Raw genomic sequence first — 25,956 nt, 5'->3', positions numbered from 1 at the left:
GGAAACAAAATTCCAAATCGGTGGATTATATTGGCTATGTAGATTATAGCAAGACATATCGACATCTAGTGTATGAATCAAAGAATCCCAAGATTCACAAGAACACATAACGAGATCAAAGAATATCTCATCCTTTAAAAATATATTCTTCTATATAACTAAGGAAGATGATTGAAGACTATCAATAAAGATAAGTCTATATGTTCAACCAAAGGTTGAAACAAATATATTTTCATTATGACAAGCCTCTGAAAAGTAATTATGAGAGAGCTGTGATATCTCATATGCTCAAGAGTATGGATTGTATTATCCCAAGATCATGATTCCTTAGAAGGATACTTTGACACCAGTTGAATAAATGATGTTCAAGATATCAAAGGTACAAGTGAATATGTTTCACATTGGGAAGAAGAGTCATGTCATAGAAATCCTCAAGAAAACAATTATAACCAAAACTAAAATGGAATAAGCGTTTGTAGCTCTAGACAAGTCTAGAGAATAAGTTGAATGACTTTAGAATTTCTTGGAGGACATTCTTGAATGGCCAAAGTTTGCGCCCACAATATTCATATATTGGCAAAGCACAAAACTTTATGTATAATGGTAAGTTGAGATATATACATCATCAACACAATACCATTAGACAACTGATCTCAAATGGAGTTATCATTGTTGACTTTGTAAGATCAAATGATAACATCACAATTCACTAATCGAAGGTATTAAGATCAAATTGAGAAAAAAATGAAAGGAATGAGACTAAAGCCCATGAATAAAAGGTTTTATGTGAAGAAAACCCTACCTTGTTGATTGGAGATCCCAAGATCTAGGTTTAAAGGGACAACCTAATTGAATAAACCGTTTGTAGTCACTGTGGGGGTTTATTATCCCAAGTTTGTTCCTATGATGTAAACAGTGATCAAATTGGTATAGGCTAAATAAAGTTTTTAATGACTATTGTGTACTTCGAAGAGTCGAGCAAATAAGTCACCTATGTGAGAGTGAAGTGGGGCCATTTCAAAGAGATTATTGGGCATAGTTCTTTGAAACTCTTGCAGAATCAGGCGATGTCCATGGCTTTAAGGACATACCTATGAGGACTAAAATTCTTGTCAGATGGGTAGTTGTGTGAAGTATATCATCGTTACACAAACGACAGAACAATTCAAGGACATCATGTCTACTTGTGAGCTAGTAAAGTAAATATGATGTCACAAGGGAAGGTTCAAAGGAGGACACATACCTATCATGTGCAACTATCGATCGTAGAGTCTATCACTACATCGAGTCAAAATGATTTTGATAAGATCAATTTCATTCATGTGAGGGATTGTTGGAAACATTTTGATAATTTTGTAGGTTTGAATGAGAATTGATCCAAACATTGTTGAGGAAAATGTGGAACCAAGTGTTGGTTCGTAAATGTGAAAACATGCACGATATGGGTAATGTGAATGTCCTAACCAATCTAGCTCTTTGTGGGCTTGTGAATATTTTAACCTAAATGTGAGATATTTTCCTTAACTAGAAATATCTTTTCAAAATCTTTTTTGGAATTAAAAGGATAAATATTAAAATATTCTTTTAATCAAAACAGTAATTTTGGAAATTGCTTAATTGTTTGATTGTCATTAATGCTTCATTAGGTCAAAAAGTTCCAATTGTTCACAATTTGAACTCCCTATAAATATTGTGTTAACCTACTAGGTTAAAGACAATTAAAAAACTCAAAAACCAATTCAAATGAATTCTTTTATCTAGTTTTTGGTGATAGGTGAAGACAAGAAATAGTTCGTGATCTCGACAGTTGTACTAATGTGCGCTGATCATCTTGTTGTTGTATCCTAGGAGACAGACGACCAAAGATCTAAAGCACCAAGGAGTGGCCAAAAATATTTCTTAAGCAAATGCGTAATTGCAAGACTCAACTTATTTCTATTCATATATTTATGGTTTTATATTCAGATTATTTTAATCGAATATTTTCATGTTATTAATTGTGTTTGTTTTATTCTTTATTCATGTACACGAATTTTACGACGAGATCCTGCCGAGGAATTGAATGTCGTTTGACGCAACTTGTATGAATCAAAGTGGAAACAAATTATGGATCTATAAAATATTTGATTTTTTTATTTTCTTTTCGTCTCGGATTGTTATACCTTTAACAAAGCATGCTTGGAGACTTTCTAGAGGCTTGCATGAATTCCAAAACGGCACCTGATGGAGTTGAAAAGGATTTTTAGTGAAATAGCCGAATCGCTTTTGCCTACCCTTATAACCCAAAAAAAAAAGCACCCTTTAGAAACACATTCATTCATGCACCAATAATTGAGATTTTAATACGTGACATTTAAAAACTCTTTAATATATATAGAATCTATGAACTGAAACTAGATTTCAATTTTTTTCTTGTTCAAACTGGATTTGGAACTGTGATAGAGTATATTAGACGCAAATTTGATTAAACTAAAAATAACTAAAGTTAATTTATATTATCTATTTTGCTTAAATTTTATAACGAGGATCGTCATTCTACTTTGTTTGTAAAAAATATATATTATTCTGAAGTGAAAAAGTAATGGATGGACATGACCCGTGAAAATATGATTTTTTTTATTAAATGATTTGTTAAATTTTGGATGTGTTTAAAAGCTTCTCATCAATTAAAATGAGATATTATATACGTGTGACACATTTAAATAATTATTTTAGTTGATAGATCTTTATAGATTCAATCTAATTGAAGCATTTCAGTTACCTTTTTTTTAAAAAATTTGAACAGTTCAAAATTAAAATAATTACGTGTATAATTAACTATAATGATTTTTTTGCTCGACAATATATTATTTATTAATTAAGTAAACCTATTTAAAAAATTCGTTAAAAACTTTTTTAACCTAAATAGAGGGAAAGAGTAATCCTAACTAGGATAAGGTATAACTCCAACTAACACTAACGTTTCAATACACCAAGTCAAAACACAGTGGCCCCTTCGAGACAATCCCAAAACCATACACCCTGCACACCCCAAGCATTGGACAAGAAAGCACTTTATTATAAACCTAATTCATTAATTAGCTTAAATTTATCTTACCTATAATGATTTTAATGAACAAATAGCAGTGAATTGTGTATACCTACACTTTACCAACCAAGATGTACAAGGAATGAAAGCTTCCTATAAATATATGATGGTGAAATTAGGCATCACCCTAATAATTACTCCCATCTCTCTAAACACTTTATTTTAAACCTAATTCATTAATTAGCTTAAATTTATCCATTTAACCTTTCATTTAATGAAATAGATATTTATATTAATTATTAAATTAATAATCTATTATAAAAACAAACAAACCTAAATTATTTTAACATCGAATAATATATAATTGATTTTAAGAGACGAAAATCAATAAGCATAGTAATTTATTTTTTTAAAATCTATTTTTTTTTGTTTAATAAAACCGATTTTAATAGCATCAATGTGGATGCTGAAATTTGACCAAAACCTTAACACAGTTTATTTATAAAAGCACCAATGTACTCTTTTCCCTTATTTATTTTGTGAGAAAAGTTTGGTTAACTTTTAAACCAAAAAGCAAATTTTCTCATTGGAATTTGGGCTGCATTCTTTTTCAGAAAGTTTCCACACAATTATCACATTAATTACCTTTAAAATGTTATTCCATAAAAAAATCACAATTAGCCTATGAACATTGACTTAATAAAAACAATTATTAAGTTAACTAACCTTGCTTTTTCCCTTTTATAATTTGCCTTTGTATTCGATAATGCAAATACCATATATTAAATAATATACACGTTAATAAAGTAGATTATGTTACAACATCGATTTATTAATAATGTTGAAGTACATCAAATATCTTCTATAATTTATTGGTAATTTTTTATAAGTTTGATTTTTTATAAGTTTGATTAGTTTCTGATATTAATTGTCACAAAAATTATCTTTATGACTATAATTGCAAACTTTCATTGTAATTATAAATATTTCATTTTTTTAATTAAATTGACGATTTCTATAAAAAAAATATTTATATTAAATATATTTATTTTAAAATTAAAATTTGATATATTTGCTGAATCAATAATGGCGTCATAATAATTTATTTAAAATATAAATTTGATTAACATTAATTATAACAAGGAATTATTATGTAATATATATGATCCAGTGACGGTATATATTTAATGTATCGTATACAAATCGAAAATAGAATAAAATAATTTCCATAAAGAAAGGCGAACACTCCACTTTCTCCACACGTTTCAATCTCTCTTTTTTCTCTGTATATAAACCTCACTAATCCCCTCTCAAGCCCTCTGTGCCCCTCTTTTTCTTTCTCTATTTTCCACCATAATTTTATATTTCCTCCACATAAAGAAGAAGAAGAAAGACAACAATGGTGAAGTTCTCAAAGGAGCTGGAAGCTCAATTAATCCCAGAATGGAAAGGCGCCTTTGTAAACTACTGGCAACTCAAGAAACACGTAAAGAAGATCAAGCTCTCCAGGAACACTAAACAACCTCCCTCATCGCATGACCATGAAATCTTCGGTCGCTCCATTTTCGACCCGATTCGTTTCATCGCCATGAAAGTAGCTTCGTGTTCGTCCAAAAACAAAACTAATGAGATCATTCAGGTTATTACAAAACCAGCAAAAATGGGGTTTTTTCTTGGCATTACAGTAAACTTATTCGACACGATGCTTGCTTGAATTAGTACATCTGTTCTCGTTTTTATTAAACCTTTTCCCATCTTTTCATTAATGGAAACTCTTTCTGCCTACATTCTTGGATATTTTTAGTAAAATGTTGGATTGTAATGTTGAAGATTTCGATATAATGGGGTCCTTCTCCTCTTTTAGGTTTAATTTTATTAATTTCGAGTGTTTTCTCATTTTTTCACGAAAGCAAATAAGAAGCGGTTTCAGGTTCTAAATATCACGAAACTAACGTGAGAATACACCCCAAAAAACAGTGAGAAAAGACATTAAAACATACTTTTTTTTTCATGTTACAGGTAAGGAGTAAAAGCATGGATTCTGATGAAGACGAAGTTCTCTATCAAACCGAACTCGTTCAGTTGTTTTCTGAAGAAGACGAGGTAAATATATGCATACACATATATGTATATATATACACATGAAATTATACAATGGGGTTTGATTTCTTTTTCTTTTTCTTTTTGCAGGTGAGGGTGTTTTTTGAAAGATTGGATGGAGAGTTGAACAAGGTGAACCAGTTTTACAAGACGAAAGAGAGTGAGTTCCTTGAGAGAGGAGAGATTCTGAACAAGCAACTCCAGATAATGTTGGACCTTAAGCAGATCGTCGCCGACCGCCAGCAACGACGGAAGCTGGTCGCCGAGGCTCTGCTTCAACGTTCATCGAGCTCGTTTTCTTCTTCTCGCAACTCCGATTCTTTCTCAGGTCAGATATCGATCAAGCTTTTTTTTTTTGCATTTAATTTTGTTAGTGTCCAAATATTTTTATGATAAAGTTTAAGACAAATACGCGTATCGTGTTCATTTTTGTGAGGGTAAAGCTAGGTTTCCTGGGCAATATCGTAATTTGGATGAGTGTAGTGAGATATTACGTGGTATGATAGAGTTAATTGCTTCCTTCAATAGTTTTAGAAACATATTTCGAGTTTGAGAGATTAATCCTAATTAGGATATACATATGATTATATGATTAAATGGTAGAATATAAATTTATAAATTTACAAGGATGAAAATAAATTATTAATAAAAAATAAAAAATTTAAAATTTAAAAATTTATAAGACCAACTCTTTCTACTGCTAGTTTTCGGTTCATTCTTGATCCTAACTAAATTCATTCCAATACTTAAAAGATTCAAATACAAAAGCATAAAATAAATATAAAAATATTAATAAAGTTTTTAATTCATATTTAATAATAAATATTACAAAATAAAAGTGGGTAAAGTTAAAAGGAAATGGAATTAATATACATAAAAAGAAACTGTTAGTGATTTAGCTGGTTGACAGTAATATGCGTAAAATTATTTTTAAATATATATTTTTTAGTTTTAAATGATTAAAGATAAAAATGATTTCACTCTCTTTTTTTCTTATTTTTATGAGACTCAAAAATATTAAAATTAAATTATACATTTAAAATAATATTAACTTTTTGTTCAAAACGGATTATAAATACCAGTGATTATAGGTTAAAAATGGAATTCCAACTAAAATACCCGAATTTAAACACAAATATGAAATAAATGGAATTCAAGGCTACTCAAAGTAAATAATATTTTGAGAACAAATCATTAATAACTTTATTTTCAATTTATAACTTTAATTTAAAATGAACACATTAAAAACACGAAACAATCTGTGCAAATTAGATTTGTTCTACAGTTTTGTTAATAAATAAATAAAAATAAAACCAACATGGTCATGAGAATTTGATAAAAGCATATAATAAAATAATAAAATAGTGGTATGTCCCATTTTTTCGATTGGGTACTTGTGAAATGATTTAACAATATTGACTGCTGTCACGGTCAGAATAGCAATGGAAATGGAATTGGGTGGACTTTATATGAATAAAATATTATAATAATAATGATAATAATAATTGCCTCTCTTTTAATTTTAATATTTATGAACGGTGGTCCACTAATCATCCTGACTTTTTTTGGGTCAAAATTTGTGCTTCTTTATGTTGCGTATCTTATTCTTATTTTGGTCCTCTCACTTCATCTAAAAAGCCGATTTGATGTTGCATCTATTTTATTAAACTTTCTTTTTTACATTGATTTTCTGTCGTTCAAAAAAGTGTCTATCAATGGAATCGTATTATAATTTGAGAATTTTTTTTCTCGAGGTTTAATTTAGATATACTGGTTTGATCATGAATTTCATTATTAAAAAAACATTTTATAATATTATTTATATAATTTTATAATTGGATTTAGATAAACATTTTAAACGAATCATTAACTAGTAATCTAAGTAGGACCAACTTGTAATACCCATAACCGTATAATTATACTCAACAGATTATAGATGCCACCCGAATTTGTAAAACCATTTCATTATCAAAAGCGATTTAAAATTTATTTTTTAAATGGTAAATGATATTATAAAAATATTATATCATATAAAGTATGTTTCGTTATAACAAATTTATTTCAAAAGATTTTTTTATATGAATAGTACCTATGAATAGTAAATTGTAAATAGTAAACAGTGTACAATGAACAGTATCGATACCCCAAAAACATAATGAATTTCTTTAATTCGTGGTTATTGTTCATGTTACAGTAACTGCTACAGTAATTTTTGAAAATACATATAAATTCAATAAAATTCCATTTTGTTTCCAAATCTGTTTAACAAAACAAATAAAATATTTATAATTACATGCCACTAATAAAATTAACATTACAACTTAGGATGTCTTACTGATATTGAAATATACTTCCCGATGTTTGATGTCGCTTTAAACTCTTTAATCCACTACTGCCTTTTTACCTACGCGTGAAAATCATCACACGCTAAGTATATACTTAGTGAGGCAATTATAACAATAACAGTGCAATACAACTCATGCATGAATTTCATTGTCAAAAATAAATACCATTAAATCATGTTACATACATGTCCAATATTTTACCATGATCAAAATAATATAAACTTTCTTACTATTGATCACATAAACTAATAAACTTATTTTACCAATATATTGTCATTATTCCATAAGCTCGTAAGCTTATTTTCATGCTTACCATTTATTAATCAATAAACCATAAAACCATAAAAATAGCCCAATATACAACCCTGAGGACCCTGGTATTCGAGTAATATTTTTGCACCATAGTGCTACACATAAGGTCGTGCCCACCATATACACCGAAGTGTATTACACATAAGGTCGTGCCCACCATGTACACTTAGTGTCTTTACACACTATAGTGTAATATTAAACCTGCAGTTGCTATACTCTATGGCATGCCAACTATTCCCTGTCCCTCAATGACTTACTTGGGCATATAGTCTATTTTATTTGATCTATCAATGGCAAAGTATATTATCAATTTCAACATTGGGCAGTTAATACCCGAAAACATTCATGGTAAAATATCACATTTTTCATGATCAATGCATTTTGATTTCATACCATGACATTTCAATGCCATGTCAAAGTTATAAAAATGACATATATCATGTGATATAAACAAGTTCGACTTATCGCAAGTCTTCCTAATGATGTATACAACATCCATGTATAATTTCATGCATGTATTGCACTCACCTTGACACTTTATATAGTCCACAATATGATCCTCACTAATTGTCCACAATATACCCTTTTTTTTGACTCATTTTGATCACAAATCAATCACAATCTGTATTATATCACAAATTCATACCAATACTTAAGTTAGTATTTTACTAACATAAACGCATCCCATAACAATTCCATAATATACTTGAAACTCATTTTCTACCAAGTGTTTAAACATTTAATAATTCCTTTTAACATTTTCACCGACTTTTCCAATTACATAAAATGGCCTTCACCACTTTATCACATACATAATTTTCTAAAATTTTTGAATTGATCTCCAACTTTTCAAAAATTACGAAACAATACATGGCCAAAACTTAAAGAACAAGTTTTAGAAAGATTAAACATGTTCTAATCATCATACATACTTGAATATGAATCTACAACATATAAATCATCAAGATTTATCATCAATTTCATGAATCCTATCATGAACATAAACCCTTAGATTAGGGATCTTTGAAATTCAACAAGATTAGAAAGCAATATTGGTACCAAATGATAGCGTTTTTTTCACTTAGATCACTTTTCTATCTCACAACATAACTCCAATTCCAAAAGAATTAGCTCAAAAATTGAAAATAAAATATTTTCTTACCTTGAAAGCTTTCTCACATCCATGGAGAAGAGAAGGACACTTTGGCATGATATGTTTGATATCATGCTTATCATCCTTTAAAAAAATTATTTAAATCATTAAATTGGAAAATACCAATTTACCCTTAATAAAACTTTATAATCACCATTAAACCAAGATACATATCCTTATCATCTTCAAAATCAAATAAATATCAGCCTTGTCATCTTTCAATAGTCAAAGATGAACAAATTAGTTTTTCACTTTACCATTTTGCCCTTGAAATTTTCAAAATTTAGAATTCAGTCACTTTAATCAAACAGTTCAACTTAAACATGAAATTAAACGATAAAATATCATTTTCCAACATTTTAAAAATGTGAAAATAATATTTTTATTTCTTATTTTCGTGACCCATTTGTAATTTTTCCAAAATTACATTTTGGTCCCTGAACTTTTCAAAGTTTATACTTTGGTCACCAAACTTTACAAATGTATAATTTGATCACTAAATAAATCCATTTATGGAATAACTTTGATCACTTAATATTTTCGATCATTTTAAATGTTTATAATATTTTCATAATCTTATCGTATGTATCGTATTGTAAATTTATTTCTAAAAAATAAACCTTAACATAAATGTTATTTTAAATCTTAATATAAATAATTAATATTTTATATATTATCAGTGTACAAAATTATATATTATCACTGAATCAACAATCAAAATATCGTTGTAAGATCTTAAAACTTAAATAATTTAAATTTAATTTTTATAATATAACACCGTTTTATTCATTTATATTAAGTTAAATTATATATTATCAGTATATCAAATATACAATCTAAACAAAATAAAAAGATATATTTTAGATATTGTAGGTGAAAAAGATAAGCATAAAACCGAGATGGATAGAGAAAAAAAAAGGCGAAAAAGGTAAGCAAATATTAGGCATACAGCAGTATTCATGCTGTGTATATAACTTCGATTTCATGTTTTTTGATCTTGACAGTACACGTGTCCTCCCTGGTTTGATTATGTTACGTACAACATTCACACTCTTGATAATGACCTCGTTTCATGGGTTCACGAATGATCGAGGTACGACAGTTTTAATATACGGTTAAGGAAAGACGTTATTAAAAATGTTAATTTTTTAATATTTTCAGTAAAATATTACTAAAACATTATTTTTTTACCGAAAATATTAATATTGGACGTTACTTTAAATGTTATTTTTTTCTACCGAAAATTAGGTAGTAAAATTAATATTCCGTAAAAAATAATGTTTTAATAATGTTTTACTAAAATGTTAAAAAAATATTAACATTTTTTGTAGATATTTTCTTAACTTATATTAAGGCTATCGAATGATTGAGAGAAAACAAAGTTTGAAAGCTGGCATTCTGTTTCCCTTTGGTTTTTATTGAATCCCATTTCTTTCGGTTTTCAATACAAATTAAAAATATTTGAATTGGATTTTATTTCTTTCTAAATTAGAGAGAGAAACTTTTAAAGGTAAGATTTTATTATAAATTATAGAAAATCATAGAATTAAGGGTAAATTATATGTTTAATACCTAAATTATCAGTTTTGATCCGTTTTAGTACCTAAACTTTTGATTTTTTTCAAAACTATACCTAAAATTTAGTTTTTATTTCATGTTAGTACCCAGTTCAAAATTTAACATTAAGTTTTAATTTTTTTTTGGAAGTTTAGGTATTAAAAAAATCAAAACTAATAGATTAGGTATTAAATGCATCAAATTTTTAATGACAGAGTACTAAAATGAAATAAAAACTAAATTTTAGGTATGATTTTGAAAAAAATTGAAAGTTTAGATATTGAAACGAATCAAAACTGATAGTTTAAGTACTAAATGTATAGTTTACCCTAGAATTAAATGGAGCCGCATAATTATTATTATATACTAATATTGATTATTTATTTAATGGACCTATCAAATCATATTAACGGTAAAAAGAAACATTATTTTAAAATTAATTAATTGATCTAATAGTTAATAATATTGACGTTATCTTAGTTTGTGTGAGTTTAAATCTCAATATTTATTTTGGAATGTAATACCACCTTGTTTAATCGGATAAAAAGAATATTGTTCTCTATACAAGTTTAAGTTCTTATAGATCCACGCATTAAGTAATTCTGTAGTAGGATTTGTGAATTGTGAAAATATTCTTTTAACTTGTACTAATTTTTTATCACCACTAATTGTTAGTTTAACATAGCAAATAGATTCAGTATGATTTTTCAAAATTTCAGATGGGAATTGTAATCAAAGTGTTAGAGACTAAGTCCGATAGAATTGAAAATCATAGCTCAAGCAATTTGGTACGTGAATTACACTGTTAAATTCTATATTAGATTCAATGAATTAATTTGACGTTGATACATTAACGTTGAATCTTAATTAACTAATAAATCAAAGTAAAAAAAAAACAGAGAGCGCAGCGGAATTGAATGATAGTTCCACGGAGATCTCACAAACAGACCAGGTGATCGCAGCATTACAAAGGAATGGCGTGAATTTCATAAACTCGGAAGGCTGCAAGGCCACGATGACGAAGAAAGGGAAGCCGAAGATGGCTATGAGGATCGACATCCCGGCCACGACGCCGGCTCAAACCATCTCCGCCGTCACATCGATGATCTGGGAAGATCTGGTCAACCATCCTAAGAAAGAAGGTCACGGGGATTTCATCAACAAGAAGAAGATCCAATGTGCTGAAAAGATGATCAGGAGCGCCTTCGTTGAACTCTACAGAGGCCTTGGCCTGCTCAAAACTTACAGGTTAGTTTTCATTTTGTATTTTCTGTTTTTTGGTGCCACTGTTTGCATGGAAATTAACTTATGAACACACTTTAAGGATCTTATTTTGATTCTTATTTGCAAGTAGAAATTATTGGTGGGAGACTGAGATTGAAAGTGATGGATACAACTTTGGCTGTTTTTGAATTTGCTTTTATTGACCACCACTTGACTAAAGACAAATAAAAGAAAAAAATGAGGAGGTTGGGGAAGGGATTTAAATTGTAATTATGGTAGTATTTTCGATTGCGTTGTGTTTATCGTGACTGTAAATATAACGTATGCTTTTACAGTGATTATGCATATTCACTCTTGTATAATAAAATTTTCAAACAGTACTTCTATTGTTATATAACAAACCGTTATTATAACAACATACCACTATTTAAATTCTTGATCGGGGTCTGAAATTTGACAAGGTCGGCTATGATGGTCAAATGTTTCCTTTAACTTGTCCCCATGTTTAAATATATCGTGTCAGTTTGATTTAGATTTATTCTGATGAGTTATCCATATTCAATGATTTGTGAGTGTAATGATTATAACTTCTGGTCTAGAGTTAACTTATAACTTAAGAAAAACATGAAACTTGGGCATTATGTTAGTTATACATTGAGATTCTTGAAAGGAAATAAGAGACGAGTGATAAATGGAATGCCCTTGAAGGACTATCTACTAGCTCTTTTTTTTTGGCTGTGATGCATTTTTATAGTTGCTAGAAATATACTATTTTCCGAGTCGATCGGATTCTAATATGTATGGACCATTTTTGGCAGCTCACTAAATATGGTGGCCCTCACAAAGATACTCAAGAAGTTTGACAAGGTCATCTATCAGCCTCATCATATATGACAAAAATCCCGAATGTGGACATGAATTCCAAATAAATTCATTGTTTGGATGAGCAAATAGAAGTTGTTTTATTGATCATAAATTTTATAAAGAATGCAAGCCAAAAATATAAGAAATTTTTTTGATAAAAAAAATGTTGTGTTTTCTGGTTTGGACAGGTATCAAAACAACAGGTATCAGCGAGTTATTTGAAAGCAGTGAAGCGATCCCATTTCATTAGCTCTGATAAGGTAAGTCTAGTATATTTCACCTTTGCGTATTTTGGTATATTTATTATTTCTCAAGAAAAGACAATTATTGGATGGATAGAAACCACTTCCACTTCTTAATATTTTAAAAATGGAAGAGTTTGGATGATATATGGATCATGCAATCACGTACTTATATATCGATTACTTTAATTTAGTGATTAACTTTATTCATGATAATGATATTGAAATCTCATTGAATTGCACCTTCTTTTTGCATTATTGGAGAAGGGGAGATGTTCGAGCTTCTTTTTCCCCCTAATATCATGAATTCTATTTGGTTTGGTAATCAAGGTCGTAAGACTAATGGATGAAGTGGAGTCCATTTTCACAAAGCACTTCGCCAACAATGACAGGAAGAAGGCAATGAAGTTCTTGAGACCGCAGGAGCAGAAGAACTCTCACATGGTCACCTTTTTTGTTGGTAATCATCTTACTCGAACCATATATTTATATTCCACACTCACCCAAATCTGAATAACATAACTTATGGTCACAAAAAATCTAATCACTGTCAATTAGTCTTATGAAGATGATCTCTTATTTTTTTTTCTCGCTTAGTGGCAATAACTTAATCACTTTATCATCTAAAATTCAACATATATGATTCACTTGAACAATAAAATCACTACTTCAATCCACCATCCTATCGGTGGAAATAAAATAATGGAATAGTAATATTGAGGATCTGTGGCCCCTCGAAACAGTGAGGCTGACATTCAACGAATTTTTTAGGTCACCGATTCACTTAATTTACTCTTTATTATTTTTTCCCTTTTTTGCAGGATTGTTTACAGGTTCTTTTGTATCATTGTTTAGTGTATATGTAATATTGGCACACTTGTCTGGTATATTCTCACCTAGCACAGAAACAGCTTACATGGAGACTGTCTACCCTGTTTTCAGGTACGCATATTTCATTTACCTCTATTAATTTTCTCATTTTAAAATTACATGTAATAACAATTAGAAAATATAAGCAGTAAATTGATCAGTTATGTTATTATATTCTTGAAGGATGATATCATCATATCTATGTCCAGATATGTTTGGATATAAGTACAAACGTCATATTTTATGTTACAAATACTAAATTTTAGAAGTTATATTAGAAATTTATAGAAACGAGTATAATTAATTTATCAATGAAAAATTCCAAAAACACCTATAGTTTAAAAGGAAAAATGAAGATTAGGAGCATCATAGTTGAACCAAGATCATGCAAGTATAGCCAATGGCAGATGTAGATTATATCTAGGATAGCAAGTGTCCACCCTGAAATATGATTTTTTATTTATTTATTCATTTTACTGACTGTGATTACCTTGAGACTTTATTTGTGCCCACCCATTTTGTGTAGTTAATATATGTGTGATGTGTTACCTTTAAAAAATATTTTTGAATATGCCTTTGAGTATAGCATTAATATCTCAAATGCACAACAGAACTAATCCTACAGCCAAGCCTACTAAACTATTTACCAAGTTTAAATTTACCTATTAACAAGTAATATAGTTAATGTGCTATTAAACATGAGACACTTGGATTGGTTGCAATTACTAACTGGAAGTATTAATTTCATTATTGTGCAGTGTATTTGCATTGTTAAGCTTGCACTTATTTTTGTATGGGTGCAACTTGTTCATGTGGAAAGCTACGAGAATAAACTACAACTTCATCTTTGAGTTTTCATCAAGCACAGCCTTGAAGTATAGAGATGCATTCCTTATTTGTACCACTTTCATGACGTCTGTGGTTGGGGCTATGGTCATCCACCTGATATTAAGGGCTGGGGGATTTTCACCTTCTCATGTTGACACTATTCCTGGAATCCTCCTCCTGGTATTGGTTAAACAACTTCATTAGTGTCTATATACTGTTTGTAACCAAAAACTTCGAAGTATATGAGGTACTAATTTTAAATCTCGATTCCAGATATTCATTTGCTTGCTGGTCTGCCCATTCAACATTTTCTATAGGCCAACTCGATACTGTTTCCTTCGAATAATACGTAACATAATATGCTCTCCATTGTATAAGGTTATTACTGCACTTGCAATCTTCTTACCATCATCTTTTCAATTGGTTTTGTATGAAGTTCAGAACTTGTAACTTAGCATGTTCTTACTCATGCTTATTGTATATATATGCAGGTTTTGATGGTTGATTTTTTCATGGCTGACCAACTTACTAGTCAGGTAAATTAGCCAGAGACAGGCAATGACTACTGATTTAGCACTCATTTCAAAATCATTTTAGAATTAACATTTTTTTTTATCTTTCTTTTGAATACAGATTCCATTGCTAAGACACTTGGAATCAACAATCTGCTACTTTATTGCTGGAAGTTTCAAAACCCATGAGTTTGCAACATGCAAAAACGGAAAAATGTACAGACAACTTGCTTATGTAATCTCATTTTTACCATATTATTGGCGAGCCATGCAGGTATGAATGTTCCATAAAATCCCTTACATTTCGTTATTTTCCCATTAAAGAGTTGCATAATTATAAGTAAACATATTACATGACATCGGTTTCTCAGCTTTCTCATATTTTTTCTGAAATAACATTGTTTTTCAATTTAATTTCAAGTGTGCTAGAAGATGGTTTGATGAATATGACCTGAATCACTTGGCTAACATGGGGAAATACGTTTCCGCGATGGTAGCAGCTGGTGCTAGGCTCACATATGCTACACAGAGCAACAATCTATGGTTTTCTGTAGTGTTGGTCACTTCAGCTGTGGCTACAGTTTACCAATTATATTGGGATTTTGTCAAGGATTGGGGGCTTCTTGATCCAAATTCCAGAAATCCATGGCTTAGAGATGATCTAATTCTAAAGAACAAGAGCATTTACTACATCTCGATTGTGAGTTATCCTTGGTCAATTTTTAAACCACTGCATTGTTCATGTATAAATATGTATATATGTATGCTATTTTTTTCCTCCGTCATAATGACTCAATTACATGATTATAGGCCTTGAATGTAGTTCTAAGAGTTGCTTGGGTAGAGAGCATTATGCGGTTTCGGTTCCATCCGTTTCAGACACATTTGCTAGACTTCTTCTTGGCTTCCCTGGAGGTTATCCGACGAGGACATTGGAATTTTTACAGGTATTTTCTATCAAACAATTCCAAAACAAGCCATATGGTGCTTAAATGAAGTCTTGTAAGCTATGCTAACACTGGACACACTATCGCTGAACAGGTTAGAGAACGAGCATCTAAACAATGTTGGCAAGTTCAGGGCCGTAAAGACTGTTCCATTACCCATTCCGTGAGATGGATTCCGACGGCTAAAAGGGCTCGTTAAAATCCGGGGACGAAGTCCCTAACCAAGTCGACGTAAAGGACATTCCAAGGATCGACATTTTATCTTGGGTTTCCTGTTATCTGAATGAATCCAAAATGTAAAGCTCTCGACGTGCAGGAACAAGTACCAGCATCGAAATGGTAATACTTGGATTTGCTGGTATATGAATCAATCTGATGTCTTTAGTCAATACTCAAAGGCATTCTTTTTTTCCCTCCCTCCAATTTCTTTACGAAGATGGAAACGTATATTTGATTGTCTGTATAATGAAGGGAACTACTGATCATCAAGCAAAATAAATTTCTAATTGATCTAGTTTGTACATCATTCCAAATCATTGTTAAATGAAAATATCATCCCATTTTCTAATGATAGAACATAAAATATGCAGAAATTCATGAAAAAATACTCATGCTCAAACAAATTCGAATACAAAAGCACGAAATTCCTTTAAAACATGAAACCGGTCACTGTTGTCATGAAATTGACCGATTTGTACATATATTTTCTAGTTCTTATTCTTTCAATCCAATGCACACAAACAATTGTAGAAAAATGAGTGACAAGCGTTGTTTACACGTCAAAAATAATAAATAAATCCTCTTCAAACAGAAATAGTGTAGTATAGAAAGAGGTCGATCCATAGGAAAAAAATATGGAATTTCAGCTCAAATAAATTTGAATTCATATCAGAAGTAGAAATTAAACAAATAAAAATAAATAGGGTAGGTGTGATTTAGAAGAAGAAAAATAAGAAAGCAACTGAGAGAAATTAATTAAAAGGAAAGCAGTAAATCAGAAGAGAAATAAAATAAAATTTAGAAAGCACAAGGAAATAAATCGCCTCGAGCTAGCTTGATTCAATTCATCCGATCATCAAAATAGATTTTGCTTCGGGATTCATGTCGGTTACAATCTGCAAGGCCCAACCCGTTATAACTTGCCCTTCCCTCATGTAATTGATCTTCCAAGTCTATCTTTTGAGAGACGATTCTTGAGTGGATTAACCACATCTATTACCGTTAAAATAATCAGAATTAAACTGAAAATGCCCGACTCAGATATTTTTCTCGTCAAGAATCGAATCGATCTCGTCTTTCCTTAGCGGACCACCGCTAAGAGTGTTTACAGGAAGTCGAACTACCACAGGCCGATCCTTCCTCCCAATTGTATAATTAAATGATATCCAGACCGAGCTTTTTTTATTTGAAAAGCGTTTAAAATTGTGTAAGGCTGATTGCCAAACTATTTAACCAGAAAGACAAAAATGTAAGCCAAAGGGATTTAAGCGATGTTCAATTCTCACGCATGGAATTGGTTTGTACTAGCTGTCGGCTTAAAAGAAATTAGCTAAGCATGATATGGTTGATCATACTTAGCATAGTTTGCAAAATAAAAATGATTTGAAAATAAAAAAAAAGTAAGAAAAGAAAAATAAACTTCGATTGACAAATAAAAATACAAAAACAAAGTAATTCATAGGTTGTTTCAACCTTACCCATGCAAAGATATTTATAGACTTGTGATTTCCTAAAATAACAAAGATAATTCAAAATAAAATTCCTAAATAATCCTAAGTGATAATTTCGATTCAAATGTTTTAAACTCAATTTAAAGAAATTGAAAATCCTAAAATCTCTCATAATCGTTTTCAGCGAATTGCTTCTAGAATCTTCCAATGCTTCCAAATACTGTCACATCAATTCTACTTCGTGTCATGACTCCAGCATGACATCTTATAAAAAAAGGGTGCACAATACATCTTATCATTTTGCTGACAATTTCAATAAGTTAATCACTGCACATAAAATAAATAAAAACAACAAATTCAATAGTGATAAATTCTTAAAGCAAGAGAATTAACGAGCAAAAGGTGTCACATAAATGCAACAATGACATATACCATAATTCAGAAGGCTATTTTTGTTGTTTTAAAGACTCTGCTATCTTCTTTGAGAGACAATAAGCAGTGGACTGGATAGTGATCATTGGATTTACACCGACGGCACTCGGCAAAACACTTGCATCGCAAACAAACAATCCTTCAGCTTCCCAACTCTCTCCGTTTTCATCAACTGCACCTTCTTTCTCATTGATCCCCATCCTACAGCTTCCCATCTGGTGAGCGCTGGTGTGCACGACCCAGCTATCGTCAGTGGAAAACGCGCTTGTTGCTGAAGAAACCGAGTCCAGAAACTCCTCCAACTCCTCGTTGCTTTTCCCTTTGCATATTATTCTCTGCCCGTCACTCCGGTGAGTGCCCACCTCAACTGCCCCGGCTGCTACTAATATCCTCAGCGACTGTCGCAAGCCGGCTATCAAGTTTTGTCGGTCTAATGCATCGAACTTATAGGTCACTCGTCTTCCAACATTAACTATTCCGGATCCGCGATCCCTTATTATTGTTATCATTTGAGCAGTTCTGGAGAATTTTAGCATCCTAGTTTTCAAGTCAAGACCAGATATCCAAGGGCATAATACAGAGTATTGTGCAGGCCCAATTGAAGGAGTTTCAACGATGGCTTGCAATTTGTTGTCGTCTGCTACTACCTTATGCACTGACGTGATTATTCCACCCTCATGGGATTTCCCTTTGAACTCGGAATTCGAGTCTGGAAAGTAACCCCATGCCATTAGGACCGGATGAAGATGAAGGTTTCGACCGATGTTCCGATTCTTCAACCCACTGGAATGCATCAAAAGTGGTGTACAAAGTGCCCCACATGCTGATATTGTTACTTTGGCCTCTATGTGCAGTTTCTTTGTGATATTTTGATTTGTAGACTTTGCAATAACTCCCAAGCACCTCATTTTCCTTGTACTGCTTGACTTGTTTCGTTCCAATACGAATCTTTCTGCCTTGCACCCTGTTATAATCACTGCATCATTGTTTACGGCATCGACGAGCCATGTTCGATCGGTCCCTTTCTTGTCTCCCCTTCTACAACCGAAGCCGCACGATCCACAGTAATGGCTCTCGGACGAATTCCGTGGCACTTTCTCGACTTCAAGACCGAGATTTTCACACCCTCTCCGAAGTACTTGGTTCTGAAATCCTTCCTCTATACAATCTTCCGTGACACCAATCCTTTCACAAACAGTTTCCATAGCTGAAACATATTCAGTGGTTCCAAATAGAGGTATTTGACAGTCCTCAGACCATTCTTTAAGTACAGGTTTCGGCGTTTTGATGCAGGCCGACCAATTTACAGCCGAGCCACCGCCGACCGTGGACCCTGCAAGAAGCAAAAACTGTCCGTCGAGGGTCGGAAGGATTCCTCCGGACTCATATAGTTGATCCAGCGAGGGGCCTTCGAAGGGTGAATAATCTGCCGCAGTAAAATAGTTTCCCTTCTCTAGAACAACAACTTTGAGACCAGCACCAGCCAGCATTGCGGCTGCAACACCACCACCGCAACCGGAACCGACAATCACTGCATCGCATTCGATCCTGCAGACATTTCGTTCGGTATCCTCTGTGACTCGGAGGCCTTTCTGCGTTAGAGATCGATAAAGAGTTGAGTCTTTCTCGTTCGCTGTCTCGATCATTCCAGTTTGGAGTGGCTTATCCTTTGTTACTTGTGAATTATCATGAACATTGTCGACACTATATCCAATAGCTTCCCAAGCTGGATTATGACCATCTTCTCCTACCTGAACACGGAATTTAACCATAATAGTTAATAGTATTAAAGATTTGAACTAATTGACGGTATTATAATAAGAGTGATTAGATTATGACAAATTAAAAGTATGGGATTAAATCTAAATTTAAGTATAACAAAGAGATCAAAGCGTAATTTGACCTTATATATGTTTATTGTATTTATTAAATGTTATGTAATTATGATAACTTAATTCATTTTATCTCATTAAACCTAAAAATTTAGATTTGACTAAGCTGAGAATGAATTTTGAGTCTCATTGAAAATACGAAAACTGAGTTGGATAACTTGTGGTGTTGAGTTGGACCCTACTCCCAAAGAGAGGGAAGTCACATTTCTTCCATCGAGTAGAATGATAATGAAGTTTGAACCACCATTTTCCTTTCTGTAAATGTTTAAATATAAAACTTTAATTGGGAATAGCAATAGAATATGATATGATATTTACGCAATCTAATTAAGATTATTTAAACATGTGTTTAGACTTTTTCTATCATGACAATGTACAGAAATTCATGAAATCCATACTTCAAAAGGAACCATACAAATCTGTCTATTTTAATGGCGTGTGTCATATTTAAAAATTATTATTTAAAGTCTAAAATTTAAGAAGCGTGAGATTCGAATAGATAGAGGTGTATAAATAATAATTTTGATTAAAGAAAACAACTGAGGAAATAAAAATTATTTATTTTGATTAAAGCTAAAATTAAAAAAAAGTGGTTAATAATTTTCCTTATTGTGGTGAACCCACGTTATTAAATTCATAGCACTACTAATTAATTACGATGCACAAACAGTTGCATATCAATCAAATTGAAATTAAATGCTAACAGTTGAATATATCTTTCCAAAGTTTCCAACTTGTGAAGGTACGAGCCTGGTGGAACCACTCAACTTTATATTGCATTACAAATAATTCACTTCAATTTCTTCCACGTTTTATTCATTTATTTTTATTTAATATAATTTTTAATAAATTAATTTATTAGATTAGAAAAAGTATAAATTATTAAATATATTAATTAAAATATTCAAATAAATATAATAAAAATAATTTACTTAATCGGTTTAAATAAATCAAATTTAATTCGATTAAATTTCTTAGAAATAAGAATTCCACATGACAACCTTAACTTTTTAGACTTTTCATAGATCTCCCAAGTTCTTAGTCTTTAAAATTTACCTCTTACTTATTTATTGAAGTAAAGCCATTGATCTTACGTAGGGATAACAATTTAATTAAAATCCAATAAATTTTGATATGATTTGATTTTACAAGGTTGGTTTTTTAAAAATTGAGTTTGGGTGAATTCGAGTCTGATTTTATATATGGTGAGGTCGGGTTAGATTCAAATAAATGGTGAAAAATCTAATCTGACCTGGGGTCAATAGTGTAATTTTTCATATAAATTTATAGATACTTGCTATAATACTCTTCTTTCTATAGTTTTTTTAATTAGGTCTTTATAATATCACGTCAGGTTAAATCAATCAGATTTATATTTTCAAAAAATTTAGTTGAACCGGATAAAAGAAAATGTGTTCTTCAAGTCTATTCAAATCGAGTAAAAGATATATATTTTGAGTTAAATCCCATTTGACTGTTGTCGCATGTAATCTTAATCCAAAACAATAAAAAACGAAAATGAATAAAACGAGGAAAAGATGGCATTGAATGAGTACCAGAGAGAAGTAGACGAAAAGGCAGACGACTTTGAAGTAGACGAAAGCAACCCTAATGGGAGTAAAAAAGAGCCGGTGCTCCTTGAACCACATCTGTATTATCATCTCTCTCTTCTCCACTGGGATGCAAGAGAATCGAATGATGAAAGGCCATCTGTGCCCCAAACAATGCCTTCCGCACAGCAGCAAGGTCCCAAACCTGGTGGACAGTAACATCAATACAAACCTTAACAGTATCAATGTCTCAGTGAATGCTCTCTTTGACAACAACTCTGCTACCTGTTAACAAAATGCGCAAATGCAACTACTGTCAGAATCGCGCTTGTAAAAATGTAATTGCTCTTCTGAAACCTGCTTCAGAACTTGTTAGTATACACACACGTATTCTTACACGTCTAAGAATACAGCTAGGGACGTATACTAACCGATTTAGAATTTTTTTTAAAAAGATGGACGTAGATACTAATAACAATAATTTTTCATATGAATAAGTACATATATAATTTTATTGATGGTATAATAGATAATTGATATAAAAATACAATTTAAATTTCAGGGTGAGCTCTAGTTCACTTGAACTCCATCTACATTCGACACTAGGGATGTAGGCATAAATTTATGTCTTGGATAAATTTTCAGAAATTAATTTATAAAATTCTAGGGATGGAAATAGATTATCAATAAAAAATACAGAAAATTTTAAAAAATATATTATAATTTAAAATTTTCAAAGGACATTGTCTCTACTCACGCTCTCTCAGTTAATCCTAAATACAACAATCTATAATGATTCTATTATAATTATTAAATAATGATATACCCACTTTGGTTTGTGCATAGAAATAACCTTAAATCAGAAATAACTATTTTGATACTTTCAAATATGAGGATAAAATTCTTTGAAATAAAAAAGAAAGTAAAGAGACTAACTTAAAAACGAAGGGATATGAGACCAAACAGAAGAATGTTATTTTAAAAAAATTTAAGTAATTATCTTTGTATTATATGTGTATTATTAATAAGCTGAACATATTTATATAATTTTGTAATCATCTCATGTTATTAGGAAAATAAAAGGAAGGGATATATGTAATACCTCGTGTGGGATCGGGGATTCGGATGCAGAAGCTTTTAGGAAGGATTGGACAGCCTTATTCGGCTGATTTTCCATTCCTTCAAAACAAGGATTGGGCGGCAAACAAGGGAAAATAACTTCAGCAAAGCTGCCCAGCGTCTCCATCTCCGATGAACTGAACCCATGACTGTATTTTCTCTCTTTCTTCTCTCCTCTACCCAACACCATCTCTTTCTCACAATATATATCTCTATCTTCTTCTTTTCTTTTGTTTTTGTTAAAGAAGATTTGCTTCACTCGGCAACTTGCTTTGGAGTTTTTGGACCCTTTTATACAGTGGGAACGTGAAAATGTGGAAACGTGGAGTGTTTGGATTCCAAGAAAAAATTGTGAAAACGATAGAGTCCTATTATAGACAAAACTGGTAAAAGAAATAAAAGGAAAATTGATTTAAAAAGTTAGAATTGGTGACACGTCCAAGAACAAAAGTTTGCTAACCGATAGTCATCTTAACCACCTCATACTTTATTACTACTTCATTGCTATGCACAATCTTTTTTGCTGAGGGAAGTAAAAGAAATTATAATATTGAAATTAAAAAAAATATTGTGAAATTTTATGAGTAGATAAGAGTAAATTGTAAGTATTAATTTCTTTTACAGGATGTTTATTTTTTTAGATGTTTATTTAAAGTGGTGTTAGTTTTATTTATAATGTTTTATATAAAATTTATAATATTTTAAAGTTTTCTTTTAAGTGCAATTAACCCCTTTATCGCTGGATGGTTCCGCTCATGCCGGTAAGAGTCCAACTCAGAATTGGAATTGGAATTAGACTTGGGGGTAGCTGGCAGCTGGAAGTTGTGAATTAGATCTAGCCAATTCAATTTAAAGTGTTAAAACTTTCAATTCATCTTAATTTATAATTATTTAAATTGAGGTTAGACTTTTATTTTGGTTTGAAACTTGAATTTTAATTGATTTAAGTTAGGTAAATTACATATTTAGTCTCGTAATTATTCTCGTGGTTTGTTTTGGTCTCCTAATAATTTTAAATGATTAAAGTTATGTTTTGGTCATTTGTCGTTAAAAATAATAGAATTACTGACATTGTATGTTTTTCAATACGACGTGACATTATCTTATGATAACACATAACATCGCTGCTAATTTTGGTTTGATATTTGAATTTAAATTGATTTAAGTTATGGTAAACTACATAATTAAGTCATCCATATATTTTTGTAGTTCTATTTTGGTTACCCAATTATTTGTTTTTTAAAATCAATACCTAAAGTAAAGTTTTGGACATCCGTTTTTAAAAAAATTGAATTGCTAATATGGTAATTTTTTTCCAATGTGACATGCCATTGTCTTATGGTAACACATCAACATCACTGTTAATTTTTAACAGGGTGACCAAAATAGAACCAAAGTATAACGTTGGGTATGTTTTCGAAAAAATAATTGGGTGACCAAAATAGAACCAAATTGTAATGTTATGTATGATTTTGAAAAAAAAAATAGTTAGGTGACCAAAATATAACCAAAATGTAACTTTATGTATGATTTTGAAAACAAAATAGTTTGGTGACCAAAATTAAACCGCATGAATAATTGAGTGACTGAATATATATTTTACTCATTAAATTATTTGCTCATATCGCTTCGAGGTTTGTGTCGACTTTTTGTGTAGAATAACATTTACGGTCCCTTTCAAAACTTATTAAATCAATCAAAGCATTTTTATCTTTAATTAAATGAAACTTTTATGTTTGACTCCTCCAAAATTTAATAATTTATATACATTTGATAAAATTTTATTTTACTTTGGCCCCTCAAAAATTTTATAACGAACTTAACCCCCTAATTTTAATCTTAAAATATATGGGAATTAACCTAATACCTTAAATTCTGAAGATCTCTGACGCCAAAATCTGATCGAGATTTAGAAGTACTTTTTTCTATTAAAAGCTGAAAAAATTGAATTAAATGATAAGCGGTTTTAAATTATTTTACTTTTTATAAAAAAATAAAGCGACGACATTTAATCTCTTATTTTTGGTAGAATATGATAATTATAAGATAAAATTTATTTAAAAGATTCTCAATCATTTGACCATTAATACTTAAAAATCTCTTCAAACGATGTGCTCTAACCCAAAATCTCTAAGAATAGTAGTTATTCTTTTAAAGATCGATTGATTGATAATTTAATATTTTAATTTTATATAAAAATGGCATTGCGTCAAATACATATTTTATTAATTATTATACTGCTTATTTAAGATTTTAATGAACATTGAATCTTCTATGAAAAGAAAAGAATGGCGATTAATTCAGATTTTCTTACCCTTTTTGGAAATATTTTGTAGCCAACAAACAAGAAAGAAACTTGAGCGATCTCACCAAAGAAATTATTACCAATGATATCAGAGAACTTTTTGTCATTGAGCTTAACCACTTTGTTATAAAGTTGTGCAAGTAATATTTTAGTCTATATTAATCTTTGAAACTCATCCAGAATCATCCCAGTTTGATTTTTCAGCTTTCTTTTTTGTTTTCTATGGGTTAGGTTAGAGTTTTATCTTTTAGTTTTTGGATTGTAATCTTGAGCCTCTTCTAGTTTGTATTTATTTTCTCATGAACTAGTAGTAGATAGGAAACTTTGGGTTGATAATTCTAAGTTTAAGAAGTAAAATCACAAGTCTCTCATCTCGTTTTTTTTATATTCCACTACATACCAAATATTTATTTGATTTTCAATCTTGCAACATGCATGTTCGAGTGATGATGTGTTATATATTTAACTAATATTTATTTTATGGATGATTCCTCTACGCCCACCGAGCAGCGATGAGTATCACTAACGATGAGCACCATTAATTTAATTTATAAAAATTTAAATTCTAAATGACTCAACGAATAATTATAAATTATTAAAAATTTAAAGATAAATTGTTTAAAATAAAGGGTAAACTATACCAGTTACCACCTTACTATTGCCCCTTTTTATTTTGACCAATATTTTTAAGATTGTATCAATCATGCCACTCAATTATTTAAATGCATTCAATTAAGCCACTTACTATTAATATTTAACGGAGAAGTTGATGTGGTAGTTAAAATATTTGATACAATTACACATATGGTCAATGTTACTTCTATACTCTATCAATTTGGTACTAATTTTAATAAATTAAAATAAACTTAACCATCAAAATCAAATGGTGCCATATATAATGACCCAAAATTCAACTTCTTATTTTAATTTATTTTAATTTTAAAAGTTACTAAATATTCTGTAATGGCCCAATTTCTGGGTCAGTAGTTTCGGTCAACTCGAAACT

General features: G+C 30.6%; 2 protein-coding genes across 2 annotated transcripts; one reads left to right on the top strand and one right to left on the bottom strand.

The window, feature by feature from the left end:
• The first annotated feature begins 4,363 nt into the window (after positions 1 to 4,363).
• LOC120152504 (phosphate transporter PHO1-like) lies at positions 4,364 to 16,477 on the top strand. Its single transcript, XM_039164739.1, has 15 exons — positions 4,364 to 4,667; positions 5,048 to 5,131; positions 5,219 to 5,456; positions 11,395 to 11,743; positions 12,538 to 12,586; positions 12,772 to 12,843; positions 13,156 to 13,285; positions 13,647 to 13,767; positions 14,454 to 14,703; positions 14,797 to 14,901; positions 15,015 to 15,059; positions 15,157 to 15,309; positions 15,457 to 15,735; positions 15,846 to 15,982; positions 16,077 to 16,477. The coding sequence occupies exons 1-15, from the start codon at positions 4,428 to 4,430 to the stop codon at positions 16,147 to 16,149; spliced, it is 2,325 nt and encodes a 774-aa protein (XP_039020670.1). The 5' UTR covers positions 4,364 to 4,427; the 3' UTR covers positions 16,150 to 16,477.
• Positions 16,478 to 17,991: 1,514 nt separating this feature from the next.
• On the bottom strand, positions 17,992 to 23,147 carry LOC120144648 (long-chain-alcohol oxidase FAO1-like). Its single transcript, XM_039158696.1, has 4 exons — positions 23,143 to 23,147; positions 22,629 to 23,028; positions 21,533 to 21,811; positions 17,992 to 19,835 (listed from the first exon to the last, which is right to left on the bottom strand). Exons 1-4 carry the CDS (start codon positions 23,145 to 23,147, stop codon positions 18,099 to 18,101), a joined length of 2,421 nt encoding a protein of 806 aa, XP_039014627.1. The 3' UTR covers positions 17,992 to 18,098.
• Between the last annotated feature and the right edge of the window lie 2,809 nt (positions 23,148 to 25,956).

The sequence above is a fragment of the Hibiscus syriacus genome, unplaced genomic scaffold, assembly GCF_006381635.1.
Source record: "Hibiscus syriacus cultivar Baekdansim isolate YM2019G1 unplaced genomic scaffold, ASM638163v2 tig00000218_pilon, whole genome shotgun sequence".
Taxonomy (NCBI): domain Eukaryota; kingdom Viridiplantae; phylum Streptophyta; class Magnoliopsida; order Malvales; family Malvaceae; genus Hibiscus; species Hibiscus syriacus.
Note: the sequence above shows the minus strand (reverse complement) of the source record. Positions and strands in the feature narration are given on the sequence as shown.

What these genes read in the sequence shown, in the direction of transcription:
- LOC120152504 (XM_039164739.1), top strand. Translation starts at nt 4,428, where the DNA reads ATGGTGAAGTTCTCAAAGGAGCTGGAAGCTCAATTAATCCCAGAATGG. An exon ending in TTCCTGGAATCCTCCTCCTG is followed by an intron (nt 14,704 to 14,796) that starts GTATTGGTTAAA and finishes TCTCGATTCCAG; the next exon opens with ATATTCATTTGCTTGCTGGT. An exon ending in TATGCTCTCCATTGTATAAG is followed by an intron (nt 14,902 to 15,014) that starts GTTATTACTGCA and finishes ATATATATGCAG; the next exon opens with GTTTTGATGGTTGATTTTTT.
- LOC120144648 (XM_039158696.1), bottom strand. An exon ending in AATCCCCGATCCCACACGAG is followed by an intron (nt 21,812 to 22,628) that starts GTATTACATATA and finishes TTTTGTTAACAG; the next exon opens with GTAGCAGAGTTGTTGTCAAA. An exon ending in TTTTCGTCTACTTCTCTCTG is followed by an intron (nt 19,836 to 21,532) that starts GTACTCATTCAA and finishes TTCCGTGTTCAG; the next exon opens with GTAGGAGAAGATGGTCATAA.